Here is a 27026-nt window from a genome sequence, read left to right as displayed (position 1 = left end):
AAAATTTTGCATCATATCTCTATTTTAATGGCTTATGGACGTGTGTCCGGAAATATAGGTTTCAAATCAAATTTATGTTGTCAATTAACTTTGAAAATTGCCTTTTTATTAAGAGAGATTCTTTCAATACATGCGAACTCTTTTTATTCCCAAAGGGAACCTTTAGAATCGCAGAAAAACGAGAATTTGATACATAAAAAAAAATGAAAAGATATTAAATATCACAGCCTGGATTGCTCCAAATGGTCCACTCGAACAATATCAATGGGTTTCTCTTTCACATATCCCTGATTATCGAATGTGAGGTACTTCTTTTCATTGCCAGTCTCTCCAGCGGAAGTAGGTACATTGTCTGGCTTCTCATTGTCCGTACTCTGAATTTTGTCATTTTTGTGCATTCGGTACATAGAACTGAAATCATTAGGAAACTCATTAGTTTTGGTGCCAGCTATTATATTTAACTTTTATGTATACCAAAAGATTATAACGGCAGGAAATGTTAGAGCTCCACCCAAGAGGAAGAAAGCTCCTGGGAAAGTCTTCATGGTTGCTGCATACACATTAGTGTACATTGGTGCATAAACTGTTAAAAATACAAATTTAGAAAAAATGCTACAGCAATAAATATAAGGAAACATTAACATATTTTAAAGACTCTTTTCGAAACTTAAAAAACAAATAACAAAAATAATAATGATAATGCTGGCACAACATTACACGCCTTGAAGGGAGCTAGGGAGAAGTGGGGCATCTTTGAATTGGGACAGCTTTAAAATTGGGATTTTTTCTCCTTTTTTTAAAAGGAACTGTACCTTACCGTATAGGCGAAGGTGGGGCTACTTTGAAAAAATGATAAGGTTTGTCTAATATTTTTATGTTACATAAGTAGCATTAGGATATTGGCTATGTGAAACAGTTACAGTTCAAAGCTCTAAAATTCCTGCCTTTTTCTAGAGAGAATAATGAAAAAAGTATGACACATTGGCTACACGTGCCCCGGTCTGGGTAGATATAACCACTTTTGGGGTACTAATTGCCACCAGTTTTCCAGACGAAATTTTAAACTGGAGATACCAAATATTGTTTCACATGATACACTGAAGCCCTCTGATGCTAAATATATCACTTAAAACTAAAGAAAGGGGCTTTAGCCGACCTTTTTATGACATTTTTGTAATTGCGGCAAAATTTATGTAAAAAAATTCTGAAAAAATCTATTTCACATATTGCTCATCCGAATGGCAATATTGCTTGGTATATCAATAGGGGAAAGTGACCATGCTTTATACTGTAAAATGATGTCCAAGGTTTGTGATTATTTTCTGATTAACACACAAACCGAAGCGATTCTTGCACTATGACAAAAAAATGTCTGACATATTAGGTTCATAATCCAACCTCAAATAGTTCCTGGAAATCCTTAGATTTTCCTCAAGAAGAAAATGAAAATTCAGTGGCGACTTTTATACAAGTCGGGTCCGGGGCCTTCCTGTATAATAACTGATTCGACAAATCGGAGGCCTATTTTCACTGCAAAAATTTCACCGGATACAAAAAATTGCACATCAATATTTAGACGGAACTCTAATCTATCTGCTCAAATCGTTTGTACGACTGGTTATTTGTTTTAAAATCACTTTTATTTAATTTTTCTAAGCCGTGTTTTTATGACATTAGGGCACTAGCGAAAACCATTTTTCACTTTGAGTCCATGAAAATTGTCACTCAGCAACCTTAAAATTCAGGCAACAGGGTTGAAGGCTATGTCAATTGTCGATAAAATTGGCGGATTACAATAGGTGTAATTATGAAAGAATCACATCTAATGATAGAGTTGCCACAATTAAATTATCATTCATGGATCCTTTTTAAAATATAGGATGGACACAGGTAGAATTTATGAATTTGTCATCACCCACAAAAACAGTGTCCCCAAGTGAAAGTATTTTTACATAAATATTAATACTGATGAACCCTCAATGTGCCTATGATAGTAGTTTTCATGAACAGCGACATTAATTAATAAATACTTATAAAATATCATGTATCAAAATTACAGTTCTGGACCTATTTTTGATTTTTGCATCGTGAAACTAGGAAAAAAGAGCCAGGATCCTAATTTTTTAGGAAATGTGAGGCTTAGCACCAGCTATTGAAATATATTACGATAAGTCATAACTATGGATTAACATAGAAAATAAATAGTTATTATTAAGGTTGGATCGTATCAAGCATGGGCACTTTCCCCTAGTACTTTTTCATCTAACAATTATCCATGCATTAGTAAAAAATCATCAATAGTTTTATCCCGCCACGGAAGAGTAGCTACATCTGCCCCGAGGGCTGTTTCAGTATTTATCATTTTATATAAAAAAAAAGTAGATAATTATTGTCCAAGTGAAAAATATCGCTTAATTAACTTTATTAAACCAGAAGCAAAGTAAAACTATGAGATTTTGACTAAAAATTTAGAAAATCAAATGCTGGGCCAAAAACTGTAGCTTCAAAACTACAATTTTATACCCATTTCACAAAAATGCTTCTAAATTGTAGGATAACGGGATCAGACTTATAAATATTTCTGGGAATATAGGGATGTGTTCCTACTTACATTAAAAAATATTTTGCTCAATGTGTATTTTAAGCGGTATGAGAAAAATCCACTGTCTATTTCTACCCCTGGCTAATTGTACCCCAGTCTCCCCTATTAATGTAGTCCCACCTCCCTCTACAATTCAGCTCCACAAACCAATGTGAAGCTGAATTGTATGATAATCAGGTTCAGTTCTATCTAAAAAATGCCAGAAAAAGCCCTGTTTTAAAGCTGCCCCAGTTCAAAGGTGCCCTACTTTCCCCTACAGGAATAGGGTTATCAGTCCAATGCCGTGTAAAATCAAGTGTAATGAAGATCCCTGGATGCAAATCAAACACCTTAACGCCAGAAAAATTCCTGGAGACCTAAATTTGATTCGAGTGCTCCAATTTAAAAACGGTTTTAGGTTAAATGCAGAATCACATTGACAGTAAAATGTTCACCGTATTTCGTTAATTTACGCATTTTCATTGCAAATTCTTAATTAGTGTATTACCTTCTCTCATACTCGATGGCACTAGGTGAAAATAATATAAGAAAATTGAAGGAATAAAACGAAAATGCAATAAACGGTGAGCAAAAAAAAACTGCACGATTAATTTCTCTTGCAGTTTTTTTTTGCTTATCGTTTATCGCATTTTCGTTTTATTTCTTTAACTTTTTTATATTATTTTCACCTAGTGCCACAGTGTATGAGATAAGGTAATACGGTAATCGAGAATTTGCGTAAGAATTGCAATGAAAATGTGTAAATTAACGAAATGCGGTGAAGCTTTGACGGTGAGCATTTTACTGTCAATGTGATTCTGCCCTAATGATATTGTTAGGGCCCAATTAGATTCAGGCTGATCCTCTAGAATATTTAGCGTACAAAATCTGGCAGAAAAGGATCCGATGAAGGAATTTTATGCAAAGGAGTTCTAATTGATGATTCTAAGCCCACAGTGTCTAAGAGTTTGGGATATATCTTTTCCGCTGAATTTTACAAGCTGAATATTTTCGAGGATCAGCCTGAGTTTATTTTGGCCTTTATGCCTTCAGCACACCTGTCTTTCTCAACAGATTTACATAAGTCTATCCCACTCTCTCAGTCTCAGAATTAAACTGAACTAAATTTAAATAGGTGTGATGTTCAAAAAAAGAATAAGAAGATTGCGGAAGAGTAGGATAGACATATGTAAAACTTTTAAGAAGGAAAGGGATGTGAATTTTGACTTTATGAAATTTTCCTGACCTAAAAGATGTGTCGGTACCATTAAATGATGATTTAAACATAAAGTCAGTCTCTTCGGTTAACAAAAAAATCACATTTTATAACTACTTTAATTTAGAAACACAGAACCTAATAAATTGTCAAAATTAGATAAAAAATTGAAAAAAGTTTTGTTTATAGACCGTTCAAAACTTAGTTATCAATACTAGCCAAAGAGATTTTGACAAATATAGGGTAAATTAAGCTAATTCAAAACCTGCTCCAAATGGAAACTTTTCGCTACTCCAAATGGAAACGTCATTGTTTTCATGATAAATGCAGTACTAAATTATTATATTTATATATTTTCTATACCACAGTTTCATTATTTAATTAATTTTGCTCCAAATAAAGCGAAAATCTATTCATATTCACAAATTGTAATTTGTTAATTTCTCAGAATAATTAAAATTGTACCTTTTCACTATTGAATTTTTAATAGATCGACCATGTTTTCCAATGGAAAACACAATCAGGTGACTTTTGTTTATTCGTTTTGTTTAACATTTATGTCATATTTCTGGCTAGTTTTAGTTAAATTAATTGCTAATCTTTATTGTTAACGGTGCGCGAAGTTTTCAAATGAAATAATTACCTATTTCGTGAACAAAAAGGGTTTTTCTGAAGTGTTCAAATGCTTCAATAGGAAACCCCGGAAATATAATTTTTTTGGATAGATTTTCTTATTGTTTTAGATGGGAAAGGAGAAAAGACCAGGAATAAGAAAAAATCCTACACTCAGGAGCAACTAGAAATTTTTCCTTGTCTCCATTTGGACTAATTTGTTTCCAATAGAAGCATTTTGCACTCGTGTATTCTTCTTGTATTTAAAAAGTTTTCAAATTATATCTAAAGAATTTTCACTAAACAGTAACATTTTAGAAGAGTCAAGGAGCAAATTTATGTAATTCTCTTCAGAAAAAAATATAAACTTAATGTGTTGAATCTTCTGTCAAAGTTAATGGTTTTGAATTAGGACATTTACCCTAAATCCTTTTTTTGTATTAGAAAAAAAGTATTGTCTTACAATTTTTCCTCATCATGCATGGACGAGTTCACTCTTTAAGATTTAACAAAGACAATAATTTTTTCAAATCAACCAATGAGAATATGCAATTTTATGTTTTCTAGTTTCAAAATAAAAAAATAACGTAAACGCACTTTTTCCAATGAAATTTGAAAAAAAAACTTCAAAAATATATATTTGATATTTTGAAAGCTTTGTCTATTGAGTGTTTTCAAGTTGTCAAAAATATCCAAGGGTTTTGTAAAATGAATACAAGCACACAGTAAAAAAAATTTGGCTGCTTTACTATGATTTTCATTGTAAATTTTACATTAAACATGTAATCGTGTGTACTAATACACATTTGTATAATTTGTACACATTTTGTCTGAAAACTGTGAAATTTGTACACTTTTTGTTTGAAAACTGTGTAATTTTACACGAAATATGTAATAAAATATACAAAACTGTGTAATCATTCCCAGTTCATTACACGGTTTACAATTACATGAAATTCAAATTACACATTTTCAGATTACACGTTTTGTTGAAATACATAATTTGTGTAACTTTACAAGAATAATCGTGGTAAAAAAGCAAACCAACGATTATCCTTGTAATTTTTTTTACTGTGCAGTCTTATTTTTAGATCTAGCTTAAAATTCGGTAAATTCTGCCCCAGACACCCCTATGTGCGCTTTAAGGACTCTAGACACCGAGGCCCTCTCTTATGTCTATCCACTACAAATCTTACTCTAAAAATTCACTTTTTCTTTCCAAGAAAATAGCGAATTTTAGGAAAAGTTGCATAGGTCATGTTTTGTCAAGATAAAATTCAAAGATAAGTTTAATTGTCGCATATTTAACACCCGTATTTTCTTAGTCTATCTGGCCAACAAAACACACAAAATAGGACTATGTTTAATATTTGTTTTGTAATTCCTAAAACAATCTTTAAAGATTTTTTTACCTAATGGCATAAGTGCTTCAGCTACTCCAATGAGTGAATTTAGTTTTCCCAGTTGATCACTATTCACGAGCTTCGAAGCAATGGATCTCATGGCAATGAAGCTGGTGCCATTGAGGAACTCAACAATAGGTCCCAGGTACAATTGCCACTCTGTTACGGCAAAGGCGTAGACGAAGGATGAGAGGATCTTTGACATGCAAGAGATCACACCAATTAGGGCATCATCGAGCTTGAGGAGGCGCGAGAAGACTCCCACACTGAACGATGTGCCTATTGGAAGATATTTGGGAGTTATTGCTTTATCAGTAAATTAAATACCATCTCAGTTACCGATAAAGTGTGTTATCATGCCGTAGGTGGAGAAGAAACTGAATTCAACCTCACTCCAATTGAAGCGGTATCTTGTAAATAGATAGAATACTGAGAATTCACCTAAAAAAAACAACAAAAAATAGAAGCACGTGAGAAAAATCATGCAGATTCAATAAAAAAAATTAGGTCAACGAAAAAAATGATCATTAGTGGCTAATTCATTATTGTAAGAACGTTAAGCAAATGACAAAAAAGTTTCATTGCACTTTTGTGTGAAGGTTGCATTATTGCAAAACCATGATCAAAAACCATCATAAAATTTACTGAATTATCAAAAATGATCATCCTTAGCGATTCCATTTAATGATCAATTGTCCAAGATTAGCCACTTCCGTTTTTTGCGCCAAGGGAACAATTACGCATGTTTATCGCATAAGAAAACCATATTGAATGTTGACATTGAACGGCTGTGATATTAATTGTCATTCGCTATGTGACTATGTTGTAAGTAATATGGCTCACCGTGCATTGGCCCAATGACGACCATAACAACTACTATCAGCATAAGAACGCGGACTCTGTTGCGACCGCTGAAAGCTACTGTGAATGTCTCTACGACGTTTTCCTTGTCGAAGAAATCCAGCAGGGCATTCTTCTCAGAGTCCTTCGGCACCTTCACTACGTCCCTCCTGGGCTCTTTCACGCAGAAGAAGCCGTAGAATAGGGCAATTGAGTACATTGTAGCCGATATTGAGAATATTCCGTAAAATCCTATTAACCTAGAAATACACAAAAAGTTGTTATTTTTACAAAAACGGATAACTCGGGTAACTCTTTTGTAAAGGGAAGTGGAGAACTTTTTAATTGGGGTACGTTTAAAATAAAGTTTTTTTTCTCCTACTTTTAAATTCAAGAAAAACTTTATCGTAGGGTGGAATAACCACTTATCGCCACTTTTAGGGAAAAATTAAATTAATTTAATTAGAATTTTTGAACCCTTATTATAAAGTAACTTAAATTTGACACAAAGTTTCTTAGATATGTTGTCTATAGATATATCAGACTAATAGTCCCTCAATTTAACGGTGGATTACTTAAAAATATATATTTTTATTAAAAATTCAAAAATAACCATTTCTCGCCACCTACTTGAAAAGTCCCAAACTAAATTATATTGGACAATAGCATTAAAAAATATATTCAGCGTTGCTTTTTCTTCCTGATATCCTTGTTATTGCTCGTAATTATATGATTTTTCTTCGATTTAACTATAGGTGGCGAGAAGTAGGTCAATGGCGAGAAGTGGTGACACCACCCTATTTTAGTTTAGCTGCACAAATGGTTTGTGGATCTAAATTATATAAGGGTAAGGTTCTGTTCCATTCCAATTCAAAAAACCCTATTTCAAAGGTGTCCCAATTCAAAGGTGCCCCACTTCCCCCTACATTATTTAAAGGAAATATTTAGAACTAATACTTTATATAAATGTAATTAAATAATTTATCTCATAAAATATCATAGTTCAACTACATTATCAGATTTTTAAAAGCTTTTAAGCTCTAGTTCTCGTCGATCAGAAAACATGCAGGGATCATATATTTCGCAAGCCTAAGAAGGAAAACAAAACCTATCTTAAAACTTGATTTTAACTGCTCGACCTCCACGAAGGGCCAGTTTTTACAATCCAATTTTTTCAACTTTTTACTATACTTGTTTCCAAATGGCAAGAGATATTGACATCTAGTTTTCGATGACCCCTCCTAAAATGATATTTTCTCGACAATTATATCTTTCTTTTCTACCCCTCTTAATTATCTGTCAATTTCTTGCAAAAATGGTACAGTAGAGTCTTCTAAATTCGAACGCTCGGGGGGTATTTTTGACATTTCTCATCTCCCAAATTCGAACGATTTTTTCAAAACTAACGAAATTTAAGTGATATTAAATTGTACTTTGAATCAAATTCCCGTACTTTCTGACAAGTCTTAGTGGTAACATACTTTCTTTTCATTTTATATGATCATAATGTATGTAAACATTCAGGAAGAAGCACATAAATATGATTTTTATTCATCCAGAATACGAATTTTTTAACATAACCAAACAAATGGGGTTTGAATCCAAACGTCATTCGAATGTGAGAGATTCAGATTTGGGAGAATCTACTCTACCGATCTGACGATTTCATGCTGATCTATCGATTTATGGCGAAATTGTACCGATCTGTCGATTTCTTAACAAAATAGTGCCGATCTGCCGATTTTAAGCACCAGTAGATGAAGTCAGTAACACTATGACAATATCATATGGCAAATTTAAAAATGTTCATGAGGTAGATTCGGAAAAAATTAATCGAAAATCAAATTCATATCAGTTAAGAGATTTAATGGAGCTGCTATTCATGGTCATTCGATGTTCACTGGCCTTTAATGTTGCCCTGTTCACTAATTTGTCATATGACATTGTCATATCGTTGCAGAATTCACTCTGAAAACCACTTCATTCACCTCTTGTAAAAAACCTCAAAAATTAGGTTTTCCTGATTTTTCTCAAATTTGGCTCTGGCGGTTTTCTTTATTTTTTGGTTAAAATAACACCTTTCACCGGAAAAAACGCCAATCTACAATCATTCAACGTAAAAGTTCAGCCGGTTCAACCACTCTGGAGGATCTATCTTTTAACGGATTTGGTCAAATTTGAAATCATTTGAAAGGTCTTGAAATTCCAAATCCGACGGCATCGGTTACAATCGGTGATGGATCGGTAAAGTAATGCTCAACCCACAATAACTTTTGTTTAGTAAACATGTTTTTGACATTTCAATGAGAGTGAGTGAGATCTAGATCTATAGTCATCTCGCTCATTCTCATTAGAAATTTTGAAAACATGTTTACAAACAAAAATTATTGTGCGCGGCTCATAACGGTAATAGCTATATATTGAAAATAATGTTTTTTGCGTGTTTTTAATCTTCTGACCCATACAAAATTCAAATGGGAAGAAATTAAAAACATGAAAACTTTTACAACTTTTTGAAAGTAAAGGATGACAGCAACCAAAATAATATAATAATGTGGTGTTGTTGCAGAAAAAATCTCATACGATATTTAAACTCATTTTAATATTATTAAAAACCTACCAAGACCGATCAAATCGACCGATTTTAAAACTTTTTTTTTAATTAACACATATTTAAACGGTATACAATGTCGCCATCGAACTTTGAAAATTTCTTGAAAAATGTGTGTAATATGTTTTTTAGTGTTTAAATTTTATTTTTTCCTTTTTTCCTCTTTTTCAAGCAAAACGATCAAAAACGGTCGGTAGGTTTTAGGTAGATAATAAAAACAGCATATTTTCTCAATTTTGTTTTAAATATAATAAAAGAATCATGTAATTAAGTTTAGTTCTTTGACATATCAAAGTACAATATTTAAAGTATATTTTCTGAAATTTTCATTATAGAATTTTTAAAAACTGAGCCGTTGCAATTTTTCGTTTAAAAGATTAGTTTAACTTAACTCATCTACTAATAGAAAATATTTTGTTTTTTTGATTTTAGATGAATCCTACTCTGAGCAATCTTGTCCACCGAAAAGAAGGTTTTTACAAAAAGTCTCAAAAAAATCAGGTCCTATCGGCTAAAATTTGAAAATTGTTAAATGAAAATTTCAGAAGATTAGTTTTAATGTTGTAATTTTATATGCTTAGGAGCTTTAATTAAATATATTTTTTAATGTATTGAAAAAAGTAGTGAAAATATACTATTTTTGTATTCTTCTTGACCCACGCCCTTAAAAGAGCCTTAAAAGAGCCTGGTGAAATAGTTAAAATTAGTCATATCTAATTCTCAGGAGAAATTACTATGTTTTACCCTTCCCCCTTTCTCAAATTTCATTAATTTATTTTCATTCAATATGAAAGCAAAACAATATAAATTCAAACAAATTAAGTATTTTATGAGGAAAATAAAATGGCTATCTCACTTTAATCAAATATAAATATTTATTAAACTTTCATAAAATGAGATTCTTATCTATATCCTCATTAAATGCTATAATTGAACTCAGACTTTGCTGTATTGCTCCTCATATTCTTACTGCCAAAAATCCATTTTGAAACTAACAAACTTTCACAAGATAAACTTTTAACAAACATCATACTAAAACTTTCCTTACAGAATGAGTAAGCTAAATTGATTTTCTCGAAAACTTTGAACTTTGATACCACAAAAACTAAGATAGATCAATTTACAGTTTTCGACTGATGCCGTATATCATGTGAAAATTACAACTTGGTTGGTCTTTACTAATCATTTTGGATTGCTAATCAAATTAATTTTTTGCTCACTAATTGCAAAAATTATCCAACTAATTAGTATATTAACAGTCACTAGTCACTGAACTCATAAAAAATTTAAAGACATAAAATTAAACGCTATAAATTACAGAAGACATATCTCTATGACTTTTTATTACTTTACGAAATCCGTACGAGGTTTTTTATATTAAATTCCCATGCTGTTTTTTTTACTTTACGTATCGCACGTTTTTGATGGAAATGGCAGAAAATGTTAATAATCTCTTTATTTTTGTGCAAATTCTATTGCAAACGTGAGATAATCTACAACTTGAAGGTAATTATTCGTAAAGATTTAATCGCAAATTCGTAATTTAAAGTGACACATGTATTACAAAATTTATCTTTAATTATTATGGCTGTATCATAAAAAAATTCTAATCTTTTACATTTCGAAAGTTCCTTAAATAAAGTTTAATAATTATAAATAATTTTGCGCATAAATAGCGTTATTAGGACCTTATTCAAATAATTCTCTTGACTTATGAAATGAAAATATCTTCATCATTAAACGGCTTATTCCTATTGGGGTCGCAGGCTTAGGATATCTTAGGTTAGCAGCCTACATCTGCTGATCCTCCACCAGTTCAGGAAGGCGTTCACGCGGTCAATCCTAAGGCTCTTTAAGGCAAGATCATGAAAATATCTTGCGAAAGCAATTTGAAATCGAAAGATATGTAAGAATTTATATCTTGTAAAATTCATTAGAGTGAATTCTACAGAATATAAGCCCAAGTTTCAATTTTCAGTTCCGGAAGTTACTTTTAGGGTAAGGGAAACATAAAAATTTATTTACAACAATATCCGGTGTCCGCCAAATAACCACTATAGCCACTGAAGAAGGTACGTAGGGCACCGAGAGCTCTGGGAAGAAAAAAAATATTTTGGGCTGAACTTTCCCATTCGACTATCAGGATTATTGTTGTTTAAATTTTTAGCATTTTAAATCAAAATTACAAGGCATTTATTAAATTCTTAAAGTTACATTTGCGTTGTAAATTTACATGAATGTGTTATTTTTGTCCACCGCTACACATTTCTGAAATGTTTACACATTTTATCTAAAGTTTAAATAATTTTACACAAAATGTGTAATAATTGTGTAAAAATATTCAACTGTGTACTTCCCAATTTTTTCGCATTGTAAAAAGAAATGGGATAAAAGCAAGGAAGTGAGAATTTTAAAGCGGTATGAACGTAAAATATACTTGCGAGGGTTATGCAAGCTTCAGTCAGGCTTAGCCATATAGCTCAACTGCTACAATTTTTTTTCAAAATGAAATATTCTTGAGAAAATTTTTACATTGTATTTTATACTTACAGCAATTGATTTAATATATCTTGAAAAATGATTAAATTTGCTATTTGATTAGAAAATCCAGGTCTTCGTGAAACGGGCTACAATTTTGGTCTAAAGACCGCTTTAGCCAAGGTTCCGACCGGTTTCCAATGATTGCTCCAGTACCCAGAGTTTACAAACGATAATCAATTTTGTAAGGGATTAACGAACTACTAAGGGTTCGTAGTTTTCATAGATTCTTGACATTTTCCTTTTAAGATTTCTCAAATTTCCGTAGACCCCGCAAGCTTCTGAACATTTCTCAAATTCTCGAGTATTCTAGAAAATTCTCAAAAATTTTCCGGATTTATAAGAAATTTTCTGGGATCCTATCCTGAGTGTTATCCGAATTCGCTAAAAGACGTAATCCACTATTCGCAACGCACAGTTGCGTTATTCATTCCTATTTACACATTGCAACATTACACAAAAGTAATATTACACATTTTTAGATTACACATTTTTCAAAAGTACATATTTGATTATTGTAGTACTTTACAACATTAATCATGATAAAAAAGTAAAGTAATTAAAGAATAAAAATATCAGTTACATAAATAAAGATAAGTAGGGCACCCCTGAACATGGGGTACCGCCGAACACTGATTTTTTTTTCTAATCTACTTGGAATATGACGATTATTTTCTCAGTAAACAAACTTCCCTATAGGGGAAAGTACTCTCCCTTCGAACGTTCATGTCTTCGAATAATGTGAATTTCTTTCACTTTTCCTAACAAACTTACACATAATTATCACATAATTATAAATAATTGATAATAATCTAACTAATATTTAATAAAAATATGTGAGACTCTTAGGAAAACTGAAAGAAAACTCACATTATTCGAAGGCATGAACGTTCGAAGGTAGAGTACTTTCCCCTAGTATCTATGAATTCATACAGGTTTCATCCTCTAAAGCCTAATATCTAATCAAAATATCATAGTGTTCAATGATACCTCATGCTCGGTTGTGCTCAGTTTCCCCTACTCTATCAAATGAGTAACAACAATAAAAAAACTCGCTATTTAGATAAATTAAGTGAAGAAAGTCTAATTATCCAATTTAACAATTATGCCCTTGTAATATTATTTAGCTACCAATTTATCAAACAGATAAGGAATCATTCAATAAATAAATCCAGGTAAAGAATGTATGATTTACTTTCAATCGCAGTTTTGTCTGATATTGTTTTACATTCCCTCTTATCGTATCTCAATCAAAATCGTGCGGTGGAAGTACATAAATCATGCGTGGGAAAAATAAAATCCACTTACTTAAGTAAAACTCCACTGAGAGCCATTCCCAGGGGAAATCCAAGACTCACGCAGAGATGTACAATGCCAACCCTAAGTGTCCTGTTTTCCTCATCCGTTATGTCTGCAATGTAGCTGAACACTCCCATCATCTGCGTAAACCAGCCCCCAGTGAGACCAGGAAACAGGGATTCTGTCACAGCACTGGCTTCCATGGGTAGCCACTCGAAGTAGGTACAGAGGATGAGACCCAGGGCAGAGATCAGCTCTCCCACAATTGGGATCATCATGCAGGGTTTCCGGCGACCATGTCGATCACTCCAGGAACCCCAGAAGAGAATCAAGAGACAGGGCAGAGCACTTTGCAGGATCGTCTTCCATCCGGCCATCTTCGCAACGATCTGTTGTACCATTTGTTCCTCCCTGGATCAAGTCCCAGAAGAGAATTGAACTCATGACAACGGTATGGAACTTGTGAACAAAAAGGTTTTATTTACTGAGTAAAATTGGCGGTATCTCTTCGCGACAGTGCATCACAGATCACATCTCCGTAGTCAAGGTTCACCCGGCACGCCTTCTCGAGATTGAGATTCTGCGTTGCCAGACCAGAAAGGACACTAGGCATTATGTAGAGAGCCAGAAGAGGCTCCACAGTCATATTGCTCCAGATGTACTGGATCTTATCCAGAAAGCCCAACTCTCTCCATTCTGGCGTTTTTGCGCGCTTTTCCTGTTCCGCCTCCATTTTTCCGCTAAAATATCTCCGGGTGAGACAACAGGAAAAAAAAAGAAAAACAATTTATCAGTTTATCAATCTCTCATGTTGATTTTTCGTCATTCAGGCAAATTGCTATTCAATTACTGCGAATTAGTGTCCCGCTGGAAAGGCACTTTTCTCACCCACAGTTATCGTACATTATAACGTGACTCTAAAAGCATCATTTCATTGAAAATGTCCACAACACAAAATTTTCATTATTTGCTTTTTGCGTGCTAACTAAATATCCACCAAAGAAAATTTCAGAGGCAAAAAATCACAGTATCTAAACACGATTATTGAAAAGCTTTTTGCAGAGAGACCTTTTTTATGCTTTTTGGGCGGGAAATTTGTGGAAAAAAGCACTGTTTTGTAGATAATTTTATTGAAAGGTATCACAAATAATTCTAAAGAGGTTAACAATCGTAAGTTCTTTTTTCAATGATAACTATATATATTTCAATGGAAATCACAATTTTGATTTTATGAAATTTATATAATGTTTAAATAATAGGAATTTCATAATTTAAAATGGAGAGCAATGAGCATTTAAATTTACTTAGGAGAAGGATTTAAGTTTGAACACGAAGCCTAAAAGCTCTGAAACGCTCAATTAATTTATTCATACACTGAAATAAAGGACGATGGGCAAAAATGTTTGGAAACTGGTCTATGTGGCGTCCCCAGACGGAACTAGGCACATTTGGTAGGTAATGGTGTAGGATGAAAAACTGCAGAGACCCAAGGCGATATTCTTCGGGACACCTTGTAAAATCGCTTTTACTAAAATTTAACATCGAATTACTCAAGATCAGCTGAAAGAATCTTCATGAAATTCGGTATGGGGTCAGTATACAGCTTAAATTGTTAATCCATGCATACTACCCCCTCCCCTGCCCTACTTGCAGTAGTCCCCATACAAAATGAGGACATTTTTCATCATAACTCTCTCTGATGAAAACTAGAAATCAGAAACTTGTCATGAGATCAAGGATTAGCACTTCTTCCACTATCTTTCATACAAAATAAAAACACTGAGAAGAGCTAAAAAACTGAAATTCGGTAGGAATTAAGGTTTATAGAAGGATAAAGGTTTATAGAAGGATATTCAGTCATATAAAACTTAGTTACGATTTCAAAAAAAAAGATAAATAAATCACTATTTATTCTAAAAATAAAATAAAATGTATAAATATCCTACTGCAATAGATGAATACAATGAGGCTATATCTCTCTGTATAATACTTTAAAAATATCCAGAACATGTATATTAACTTTTCCTAGAGATATACAACTATTTTATTCAGCCCAACGAGATCGATCAAAGCACATCTCGTGGTGGTTGTTGAAACTTTTTTATACCAGTACTGCATAGTTCAACTATATACCTTTCATTTAACCCTACATTGATCAAGATTGGTTAAGGAACAATGGAAATACAGAGATTAAAAAAATGTAGCTTATATCAACATCTAATTGGCAAGTCTAACGTTAAAAAATTGTAAGATCTCATAGATCACACAATTTCTGTTGGTATAACCGACGGCGAGACTTGTATTCTGCTATTTCAGGACAAAATTGTCCTTCCGGTGAGCGCTTGAGGTGGATTAATCCATAATTATAACACTCACATTTCCAGAGCTTTCGACACTGTATCGTGTCTTCTTCAGTGGTTCTTGGTTAGTTACTTGAGTGTTTTAATTTTGGATTAAACTACCTCACCGACGCTCACCGGAAGGACAATTTTGTTCTGAAAAAGCAGCATATATCATACAAATATAATTAAAATCGGTTGGATATTTTCGGAACTAAACACTTTTCCTATTATTTGAAACCTTTTATGACCTGGAACGCCCCTTGTGGTCGACTTGTGAAGATGTCTCTCTTGTCGTTTTGCAGAGTTTTTCGAGACCTTTCGATTGAATACTCATTGATTAAATTCGGTTAATAAATCTTTGAGATATAAGTACAGTGCCCGCTCTCTAATCCGGATCGGCGTAATCTGGACGAGTTATCGACAGTTACATTTAAAATAATTTTGAGGTTATGTATGCATGTCTGTTCAGCAATGAAAATGAATTATCCTGTGATGTTTTTGTTTAATAAATGAAGTATAATAGCATAGAATTCTATAAAATTATGTCTTTTTAGCTTCTTTAAAACTTTTATTCTAATTCTACAAAAAAATCTTGTATTATATTTTCGAGACGTTGAACAAATTCAAAAAACCATCCGGATCAATCATCCGGATTACAAAGCGGGCACTGTAGTATTAAAGGTTTATCTTTGAGCTCTCATGTTTCAATGTCCTCCCATTCATGTTATGCATGCATTGTACATACATACGCTTTTACTTCGTTTTGAGCCTATGTAGTCCTTTCATATATTGTTAGTTTGAAAAAAAAGGCGGTATAAATCCCAACATTTCATATATAGGAGATCATTTTCTTCCAGAAAATAGTTTTTATGCTCTAGAACTTTTTCTCAATGATTTTGAACTTTGACCCTGGAACAAAAGTTGTTACCTATAGTAATGCCTATTTAATGATAAAGGTCTCATTGGTGGATGCACCATAGAACACTTTTGCCCATTCTCCTTTATTCATTATTAAAAGGTGAAATTCAAATTTTCAATTTAAGTAAATCAAAATTAAATAAATAATGATATTATATTTCTATAAAATCTCTGCACCTTCAAAATCTTTTTTTTTTTGTAAATACGTTTGCTTAAAATTACCTTACGTATAGGGATCAATTGGATAAATTGGATCAAGGAAATTTGACTTGTTACACTATAAATGATCCTCATAGTCAATGAAATGACTGATCCTCATGCCCAGATCTTTCTGGTAAACCTAGTGAAATTCCCAATCAGATCAAAACGGTGTTCATTAGACACCCGACTTTTTGACTTCAAAGTGGAAATCGATACACTAAATATGCACTAGTAACACAAAAGGATCATTATAAATCATATTTGAGCATTTTCAAAATAATTAATCATATATTTTATACTTTTAAAGGTTTATCAGTTTGAAATTTTGTATTCACATTTATCATTTTTATTTGTTTTTTATGTAGTAGATTACACATCGAAAAATTAATGCTTTCAAAGGATCCTAAATGAGCCTTTTATTTTTTCCAGGGTTTGAGTTTAATATTTCATATTTCTTTATTACAGATTTGAGGTTAGCTCATTACCCTGAGTTCACAATTTTTATAAAAATATTTTAAAATTACCTGTATTTAATCTTTAAGACATTTTAAGGGGATCTGTTCTAATAGCTTTATTGAGCATATCGCAATGATCGATTATATTGATCAACTGCAACCAATGAAACTTTCAAAATTCAGAACTATTTTCATTGCTATTAATGCCAAAGCCCAAAAATAATTCATGTCAACAATTTATGGGGAAAGTGATAAAATTTACAAAATGTGGAGTGGAATATGGAAAATATACCAATGCGCGGTAAATAATAATAATAAGACACCTTTAATTCTCGGATAGCGTATGCTTCATTTTTTTAGTACAATTAAATGTTAATAAATTTATCAATCTTGTCTATATTATCAATATTTAATTTTAAATGTCTTTAAAATGTTTTTAAACCTTGATGGACATTATATGGATCACCTTTCAATGGAGTTCAATTAGAGGTTTAACAAGGTTTCTGTAATTCAGTCCTTGGACTTCTTGCGCTTTAAGAAACATAAACAGATTGTTTATTCAATTTTTTAACAAATGAAATTATTTAGTGCAATTTTAAGTTTTGATAATATAGAAAATATAAATAATTTAGGAATGTCATTAGAATAGTAAAATCTACTTGAACATATCAAGAATCAAATAAAATCTAAATGAAAACGAGAGAATGTACGTTAATACTAAGTAGGGGAGACCGAGGAAGAAATAGCCAGGAAATTCAATTTTTCTTTTCTGATGATTTATGAAAAACTTGATTAAATTAGACTAATCAATATTTTAAAAATATATATATTTGTTTGCTCAATATTCTTTCTATGAAAAACTAACACCTTACCGTCAAATTCTCCTGCTGCCTAATTCTACCCCGGTTTCCTCTACCAATCAAATTACAATCTTCACCGACCAAAAAGATAGCCTTTGTCTTAGTCGTCTTAGTGTATATTCTTCTTTTGATTGCTATTAATTCTTTTACACTTTAATAAACGATCATTTTATTTGTTATGTCCTAAAAGCAATAACATTTTTTTTTAGCCGAATAAATATCAAAAATGTTTAAACATTTCTTAATCGAAAACTATAAAAACAACTTATATTGTTCTTTTTCAGAACAGAAAGACTTTGCTAATAAAAAATTTTATTTGCTATGACAAAAACAGATATTTTGCATAAATAATATCTTTTGAGGTAAACTAATGGGTTCCACGCTCTAAGTGCCCAGGATTATTTTTTGCCACAGACTTTGTTATGCTTTCTTTCAATTATATTATTACTAAAATGCGTGAAACAAATCTTCGTATAAAAAAAAGATTTTCCGCAATATTTTTCACGTGGAATTATTGTCTAAAAGTATTCAATTATTTTTATTGCAGTTTGACAATGAAATTCGAAAGGACCATTAAAATCAAATAAATCATTTTCCATTCGCTTTGTGAAAAGAATATAATCTCTATTCACATCTAAAAATATACAGAAAATAAGGAAGACATTTTTTTAAGCCAATTAATTCTTGAATATTTGAAACACAGATATTCGGCAATTAATTTTATTATTATGCAAAAATGTGTGCTGAAAGATAGGGTGTTTCTTCTGGAGAGCGTATTTTTCAACCGATAATGTTGGGACCCGTTGGAAAGGTCTTGGAATTCCTCACAAGTCTGAACCGGTTTCAATCGGTTATGAACCGGTAATAAATCAATTACGACCCGTTAAGTAATTTTTGCCTTCCTAAGCTCCTAAACTATTTTGGATGATCTTCTGAATGATTTATAAAACGCTTCAAATTTGTTGTAAACCGATAAATGATGCGAAAGTATATTTGAGGTATAGCATCTAGGGGAAACTGGGGCACCACCAAACACGGGGTACCACCAAACACTGCGATTTTATAATCGGATATTCGACTTCAGAGGATAAGACCGATAGGAATTTATAGGCACTATAGGGATGCTTGTCCACTGAAGGAATAATCGAGATAGTCCAAGTAGTTTAGAAATATAAATTACTGTTTGGTGGTACCCCGTGTTTGGTGGTGCCCCAGTTTCCCCTAAGTAATGAGTTCGAGCACTTCGCAAAGCATGAGACACTTTGCCATCATTTTTCCAATATGTGAAACAACTCATCGAATTAGTAAAAAAAAATCCGGAATGTTTTACACGTGAAAAGAATGTCTGTAGTAATAAATTCACTCTTATTGCAGGTTATCAATGAAATTCGTCAAGAGCATTAAAAACACATTATTTTCTGTCTTCTTTTTTTGTTTTTGAAAACATTATAAACTGAAGGGTAAGTGTGCCAAATTCCGGCCAGCTTGCAATTTCGGCCACCTTTTTTGTTCCTCGAATTTCCATGAATTTTTAGTTTTTACATACTCTAGAGATTATACAATGAAAAAGAATAACAAAAAATGTAGCTTCGACAAACGAGATGACGTAAAAAAGATATTGGAAGAATTCCCGAAGGGAAAGGAACTATGAGAATGAAGGTGGCCGAAATAGGGCACCAAAGCTATGTCTATATTTTTATTCATTTTAAAATGTATTAAAAATGATTTTAGAGTAAATAAAGACGGTAAACTCTTTACAAGGTTTCAAGCAACACTCTTTCAGAAGAAAGAATACAAAAATCAATTTGTATTTAAAACATTACATTTCAAACTTGAGACTTTAACGCTTGCATGCAACTATGCTGAAATTTGGCACACTTACCCTAGTTATATTTAATTATAGAAATTAAAGAAAACAGGACTGAAAACTTATGTTAATTAATTTTAGTATGTGTCAAACACCCCTGGTCTGACGTATAATTTTATATTAAAGCTAAAATTCATAAAAATGTGCCATATAAATGTTTTTGAAAAACATTTCAGTGCAGAACTCTTGGCTCTTAATACCTATTTGATAAGAAATATTGTATTCAATGCATTTGATTAAAATATTGCTCTTAGAAATGCTTAAAGATTTTTTTACTGAATGCCACAGAAGCCGAATCGCAATTATACCACTATGTCAAAAAAAATATATTAGGTTCGCAATCCTACCTCACAAAATATTTGAAGAAATTTAAAATTAAGTGGCGATTTTTAGAAAACTGCCCCAGTTTGCGCAGCTACGTACAAAATTTACCCACCTATGTACGACTCATTTTTACCGTAAACACTACAACGGGTATAAAAATTAACATATCAGTGTTTAGACGGAAACCTACTCGCTTTAACCGTTTATATAGGAGGTAACATGCGTTTTAGAATCAATTTTATGCTATTTTTCTAACACATATTTCTGTTACACTTGGAAAACTATTTTTACTGAATTCGTACACCTATTGTGATCCGAGGATTTTTACTAACACCTTCATTCCCTTATAAACCCGCTATAACTTGTAATAGTTATTTTTATTAATAAAAAAAAACACTTGGAATGTAAAAAGTACATAAAATATTTGCACAACAAAATTGCAATTTTAAGCCCATTTTTTATCTGTGCTTTTTGAACCTGGTAAATAAGGCCTAGGCTCCAAAGTTTGTCAGGAAATGTGAGGAGCACGTCTGGCTATTACTATGTGTCTATTGATTAGATTTAATCAGTAACTTAGAAAAAATCATCTTTTACATAGCTGCAACATAACGAAGCTGCAAAACCTTCCCCTAAGCAGTCGGTTGGATCCGCAACTGTGCTAATTGGCAAATGCCGAACTTAGTCGTTCGGCTAAATTATCGGGTTAAAGTCGTGTCGAAGTCAAAATCCGGTATACACAAAATCCTGAACGGGATGAAATTATAGGGAGGAAAATGTTTAGAATGATTTCCCAAGACACAGAAAATTTTCCTTAGCCTCCAGCAAGGTAGGTTGCAATCGTGGGAGTTGCTATGACATTTTTAAGAATTCGGGATTTTGGCTTTTGGGATTTTGACCGGGACCCCGTATGTTCACCTATGGTTATGAGATTTGGGTAAATGATCGAAAGGGTAAGATCGCGAGTACAAGCTGCCGAGATAAAGTACCTCCGGGCGGTTAAGAGAATCATTCTTCGAGATCGAATGAGGATCGTAGCCGTTCGTGAGGAGCTAAGTAAAACTCAAGGAGTTACTCCTTCGAGTCACTCCTTCGATGGTATGGTCATGTTCAACGCATGAATGAAGAAAGATTCCTTAGAAAAGCTATGCAAGCCATTGTAAAACGGTCTTCAGACTAGAGGTTTAGCCCAGTTCCCGTAGATCTTCAAAATCCTAAAATGTCAACCAATTTTATTGCTTTTTTCAAAATCTAATAGATCATTCGTTCTTAATAATCCAGTTCCAAGTTAAATTTTCCTAAATATCTTGTCTATTAAGAAATTATAACAGTTATGCCATATGGCTAAGCCTTAGATCTGAAACCCGTATAAGGAGACCTCGACCTCGAGGCAGACCTAGGACAAGGTGGCTGAATCAAATTCAGAATCTTGCTTTGGAGCGCCTTGGGATCGAACCCGAACATCTTCCTGAAGTGGTGGAGGATCGAAAGGCGAGGGCTGTTAACTTTGATGTCGTGGGCCCGTGACCCCAATGAGGATAAGCGGTTGAAAATGATAATGATGATAAATCTGTTTGTGCAGCTAAATTATATCATGATAAGAATCAATTTTATTTAAGAATAGGTGAAAAATCCCAATTTAAAAGCCATCCCACATTCAAAGGTACCCCACTCCCCTAAATGGACTGTATAGTAAAAGCGCATCATAGTATACATAAGGGAACCTCACTTGAAAAAGTGTACAAAATTTAAGAAAAAAAAGAAAAGAAAAGAAAAGTTTTAGGAAAGAAAAAGAAAAAAAAAGAAGAGCAAAGGAAAAAATGAGAAAATGTTTAAAAATTTGTATTTGAATTTAAAATACAAAAAAAAATCACAAGCCTAATCAATTCTTACTTGGTTAAGTATTTCTTTTATGTTAAAATTTACGGGTATAAGATTTTAAACACTTATCTTCTCAATTCCAAGAAGAAATTTCTGGATGATATTGGTGTCTGAGGACAAAATGTTCACTTTGGTAACATCTTAAACATATCCAAAAATGAAAAGTATCGATACTTTGGTTCTTGAGATATTCCCAAAAGAGTGGTTTCTAGAAGATCCAAGAAATGGAGGAGAGCGCAAGAAAAATCGCAATCAATGACGAAGAGCTAAAATTCCAGTTTTTGGTCCTTATGCACAAAATACGGAAAACTTTCAGATTGGAAAAGGGCACGCTTGTAAACGAAGTACAACTCAAAAGAAATTTTTATAAAATAAATTAAAAAACTAGCTAAAAAATGAAGATTTTTTTTTATAATAAGAAAAAAGAAAAAGAAGAGAAAAAGAAAAGAAAAAAGAAAAAAAGAAAGAAAAAAAATGTGTACAAAGGACAATGGGCAAAAGTGATCTATGGTGCGACCACGAATGAGACCTATATCATTTAATAGGCCATAGTATAGGTAACAACTTTTGTTCCGGGACCAAAGTTCTAAATCATGGAGGAAAAGTTCCAGAGTATAAAAAATATTTTCGTAGAAGCAAAATAATCTCTTATACGAAATGTGTCCATTTATACTGTCTGTTTTATGGAAAAGAATAAATTATAACAATAAAATATATTAAATGACTGCATATTCTCGAAATGGACATAAATGCATATGTCCTTACATTGCAATATGCGTAGGAGATCTTTAAAACATGATGGCTCAAAACCTTATATCTCAGAGATTTATCAACCGAATTTAATCGATGAATACTCAATCGAAAGGACTCGAAAAATCCTACAAAATGATGATACAGATAAGTTCACAAGTCGACCGCAAGGGGCGCTCCAAGTTATCAAATTAATCAATTTACAGGAAATGTGTTAAGTTTCGAAACTAAACCTTGCTCCCATGCTGACTTTAAGCTTTCTACCTTTTCTCAGAGAGGAGTTATAGTGGAAAAAGTCCTCATTCTGTATGGGGACTGCTGGAATGAGTGGCGGGGAAAAACTTATATATACACGGTTAAAAAGCCTTCCAGTGCCATTGATCCTATGCCAAGTTTCTGATTTCTACTTCTTTTCACAGAGGAGTTATAATGGAAAATGTCATTATTTTGTATGGGGGCTACAAGAAGGAGTGGAGGGGGGAGGAGCCTGTATACATGGTTAAGGAATCCTTCGTAAACCTTGATTCCATAACAAATTTCAGCTTTTTACTTCTTCTCAGAAAAAAGTTAAAATGAAAAAAGTCCACATTTTGTATGGGGGCTACTGGAAGGAGGGGACGGGGGAGCGGGTAATATCTATCTAATAGCGGGTAATAAGTCATACATTGACTCCATACCGAACTTCATGAAAATCCCTTTAGCTGATGTTAAGTAATTCGACGTCAAAATAGTATTTTTTTTTCGAAAGGATAAAGGCGTTTTTAGAAGGACTCCCAGCGAATATCGTCCTGGGTCTCGGTAGTTTTTCATCCTACACCATTACCTATGAAATGCGCCTAGTCCCAGCTGTGGTCGCCACATAGACCAATTCCCATACATTTTTGCCCAATGTCCTTTCTTGAAGTGATGTACCCTTGAGTATACTTCATATGAGTCCCTCTAGGCGTTCAATTTTGCAGCTATTTATTACCTAATATAACCCTTCAGAATCTTTTATGTATTTATGGCAAAAAAAAACAACAAAATTAAAAATTTAATAAATGAACTATTACATTTTTCTGCTAATTTTCCGATGAGTGGCATAATGTATAAGTGAACATGAGACGCCTAAAAATTATATTATCAATTAGAGGAGAGCCGGCATGTTTGAGGCACTTTTTAATGTTTTGATTTTACGGCGTTATTCTAAAACTCAGAAAATCATCTTGAAATTTTGTATAGTGGCTTCGCTAGTATAGACTTTATTAAAATAATTCGATTCGTATTTTGGCTTTTTTATTCAAATAATCAAAGAATTATCCAGACTCAAATATTCAGGCTCTCCCCTACTTCTGCGTGTAATGCAAAATTAATCTGAAAACTTAATAAATAAATAAAGTTCTAACTGATTATTTGCTTGAAATCCTGATTAATTTGCAATAAGTCCATATGCATCATATGCTTCATAGCAATATTTTTAATTCAAAAATATTAGTAAGAAAATTGTAAGTATATATTAGCCTAGAGGCCAGAGATTTTCGCAGTATTTTCCATATTCACATTAAAAAATATTTCCTCAATTTTAATAATTCAATTTAACTTCCGTAAAAAAAATTGCAGATTTTGAACTCAGGAAATAGAACATCTGAGAGAAAAATCTTTAGGTACTTTACTCTTGCATTCGTTATTCATTGATCTAATCGAATTAAAATTGCACATTGCTTTAAATGCAATTTGTAAGATGCATTTTCCGATAGTTCTCATCCAACTTTATTGAAGTTTTCCCTAAAGATTCGTGATTTATTATAAGTTCTTTGGGAATATATTTATCTGGCATAGTTTCTGTATGTTTCCTGCTGTTGTAGAACATCAATTGAGATTCTACTCACAAAATTTCAGCTGACTACAATGGGGATTGTTGCCTTTGAGACTTTATTTAAATAATTGAACGAACTGAAAGAGTAACCACATTTATGTCATTGTTGAATTTAGCAAATCACAAATTTAATTTAGAAGTCGATTGTAAGTTGAAATAAAAATTCACGATGAGTTATATAATTCTTTGGTTCATTTTGCAGAATATATTTGGTCTTTTTTTCATGCAAAAATTGAATCGGCATCTTCATTAATTTTGCAAAATGCCACAAATTCAAGGATAACAGCTCTAATCAACCTCTTTAATGTGCGATTTGCAAAATATTTTCAATGAAGAAAAAGTGCTTTTTACTTTTTGGAGGGAGAAGATTTGGTGAAAAATTTCAAATGCTAACGAGGTAAATAGAATTAGAAGAGAGTTATTCAAGGTTGATTTTAATTTGGTGGATTAGATTATCAACATTTAATCATGAAATAACCATATTTTTCTCTATAGTACCCGCTCTTTTGTAATAAGCAAACACGCGAAAGTCATGAAAAAAAAATTGTAAATAATCTCAAAATTCCATCATTTTGAGGCGGAAGTGATATTTTTTTTTTAAAGTTTATTATCTGGGAACAGAGGATATGGGATGTATGCTAAACTTACAATTTCTCACCCTTTTTCACAGAATCATAAATGAAAATATAGATTTATTGAGCACTTTTAATGCACTTTAAACTTGTTTCTTATTGGCGGCAAAATTCACAATATCTAAAATATTAAAAGATGTAAAAGTTGCTAAAGTGTCCAATGAGGAATGCTGATTAAAATTGATCACAGTGAGAATGTTTTAGCACCATTAATTAACACACTCCACGTCGAACTAATGCTCAATTCCTATTTTAATTGCAGAAGCGGTCGCTTGACAAACCCACAAGTTTTTTCTCCACTAAATTCACTTGAGTTTAATTTTCAAAATTACAGCTTTTCATGTGACGATCACCGTTGAGTCCGACGTTGACTGTGGACTGATCATTTGGAGGTATCAGTAGCCAGCTTAGCATATTCCCTCCACAAAACTTATTTTCCAGCCGAACACTGTCGAATGCTTTTTTTTTGCTGAGAGACTTGGCTTTTCGCGAGTTTTCTCAACCAAAAGTTCACAGTGCTTCCCTCCCGAATAGACACTTTTTCCAAGGTTTTCCCACGATCGCTCGATTTTCCATCTATACACCTGTTTTTTTTTTGTTAAGAATTTTTTACATAGTTCGCACTGGAAGTTCTTCCTCTCGTACTAAAATGCTACTTCTCGTGATTTGAGGAATTTTAACATGAGGGGCGATCAATTGATGATAATTAAGGGAAATTGGGTTATTTTTCTTTTTAGAAATTTGTGCTATTATCCGTACTATTTTTCTTATCTAAATACAAGTTAAATTGTTAATAATTAGTCATTTATAATTGCCCTCTGAATAGCTAGAACTTGAGTAGGGGAAGGCTTTCAGGTTTCGTACACACTCTGGCTTAAAACATTCCCTTTAACCTTTTCGTACAGAAGTAGATCTTGAAAAATTCGAAAATCTATTTGAAGATCCAAAAAAGAGACTTTCTTACATCCTAATACCTTCGCAAGGTGGCGGAAGTAAGGGCCTTGACAGACATGAGGATTAGCCAAGAGACGGTTTAGCGTAATTATATTAGACATAATGGTTAAAGTGCATTTCCATCATTTTCCCCTAAGTCGTCTCTCGGCTTAAATCGTAAGTGTGTCATCCTGTTCGAATTTCGAAGTGTTCAAGTGTCAAAATATGACGGTTTTCACATTTTTGTGAGGAAAAAAAAACAGTACAACGACGTTTACTGTTCTTGCCCCAGTAATCACTCCATAATCACTGAGTAACTATTTTGCCAGCTTTTTACTGTGATGTTTCATAAATTTTCCCGACCTTGTTCGAAAATTTAGTATGAAAATTCGAAATTGAATTTGAATTCTTCGAACTTCAACGACTTTATGTGCAAATAGAGTTCCATTTACCTTTTATCCAAGACACTATTGGAGAATCAAAATCTACTTCTGTTTGGGCTTAATGGATCTAACCTATTTTTTAAGGAAATGTCTAACTAGCTAATGCCACGAAGATCATACTCAAGAAATATAGGAAAAATATGAAGTGTTTAAAACCAAAGTGTGTGCGAAGCCTGAAGACCTTTCCCCTAGTTTTTTAATAAATAAGTCAGAGCTTTAAAACTTCATAAATACTTTAGTCAATAAACTTATCCTTCCGGTTAGTAAATAATTTAATATTTGTAGAAAATTGTAAGAAATATTATTTATTTCATTTCATTTTATTTATTTCATTTATTTCAAATACTGCTTCTGAGCTAGAGCTCTTGAAAGCAAATTTTGGACAGAGATATAGGCGTACAAAGACTTCAATGTTTGTGTGATAGCGGCCACTGCCGTCTTAGCGTTGGTCAATAACCTATGCTTAAC

At 32.6% G+C, this 27026-nt stretch overlaps 2 protein-coding genes across 2 annotated transcripts in view; both read right to left on the bottom strand.

Annotated features, from left to right (window-relative positions):
* LOC129810034 (angiotensin-converting enzyme-like) overlaps positions 1-25264 on the bottom strand; it is a 35586-nt gene extending 10322 nt beyond the window's left edge. Inside the window, exon 1 of the mRNA XM_055860264.1 lies at positions 25199-25264. The gene's annotated coding sequence lies outside the window, so the exon portion shown is untranslated. The remainder of the gene's footprint in view (positions 1-25198) is intronic.
* Positions 85-25557, bottom strand: LOC129810035 (proton-coupled folate transporter). The gene is made up of 8 exons (XM_055860265.1): positions 25209-25557; positions 13586-13840; positions 13110-13511; positions 6656-6912; positions 6152-6253; positions 5822-6091; positions 475-583; positions 85-411 (listed from the first exon to the last, which is right to left on the bottom strand). The coding sequence occupies exons 2-8, from the start codon at positions 13831-13833 to the stop codon at positions 222-224; spliced, it is 1578 nt and encodes a 525-aa protein (XP_055716240.1). The 5' UTR covers positions 13834-13840; positions 25209-25557; the 3' UTR covers positions 85-221.
* Positions 25558-27026: the final 1469 nt, after the last annotated feature.

The sequence above is a fragment of the Phlebotomus papatasi genome, chromosome 1 (assembly GCF_024763615.1).
Source record: "Phlebotomus papatasi isolate M1 chromosome 1, Ppap_2.1, whole genome shotgun sequence".
NCBI classification, from domain to species: Eukaryota; Metazoa; Arthropoda; class Insecta; order Diptera; family Psychodidae; genus Phlebotomus; species Phlebotomus papatasi.
Note: the sequence above shows the minus strand (reverse complement) of the source record. Positions and strands in the feature narration are given on the sequence as shown.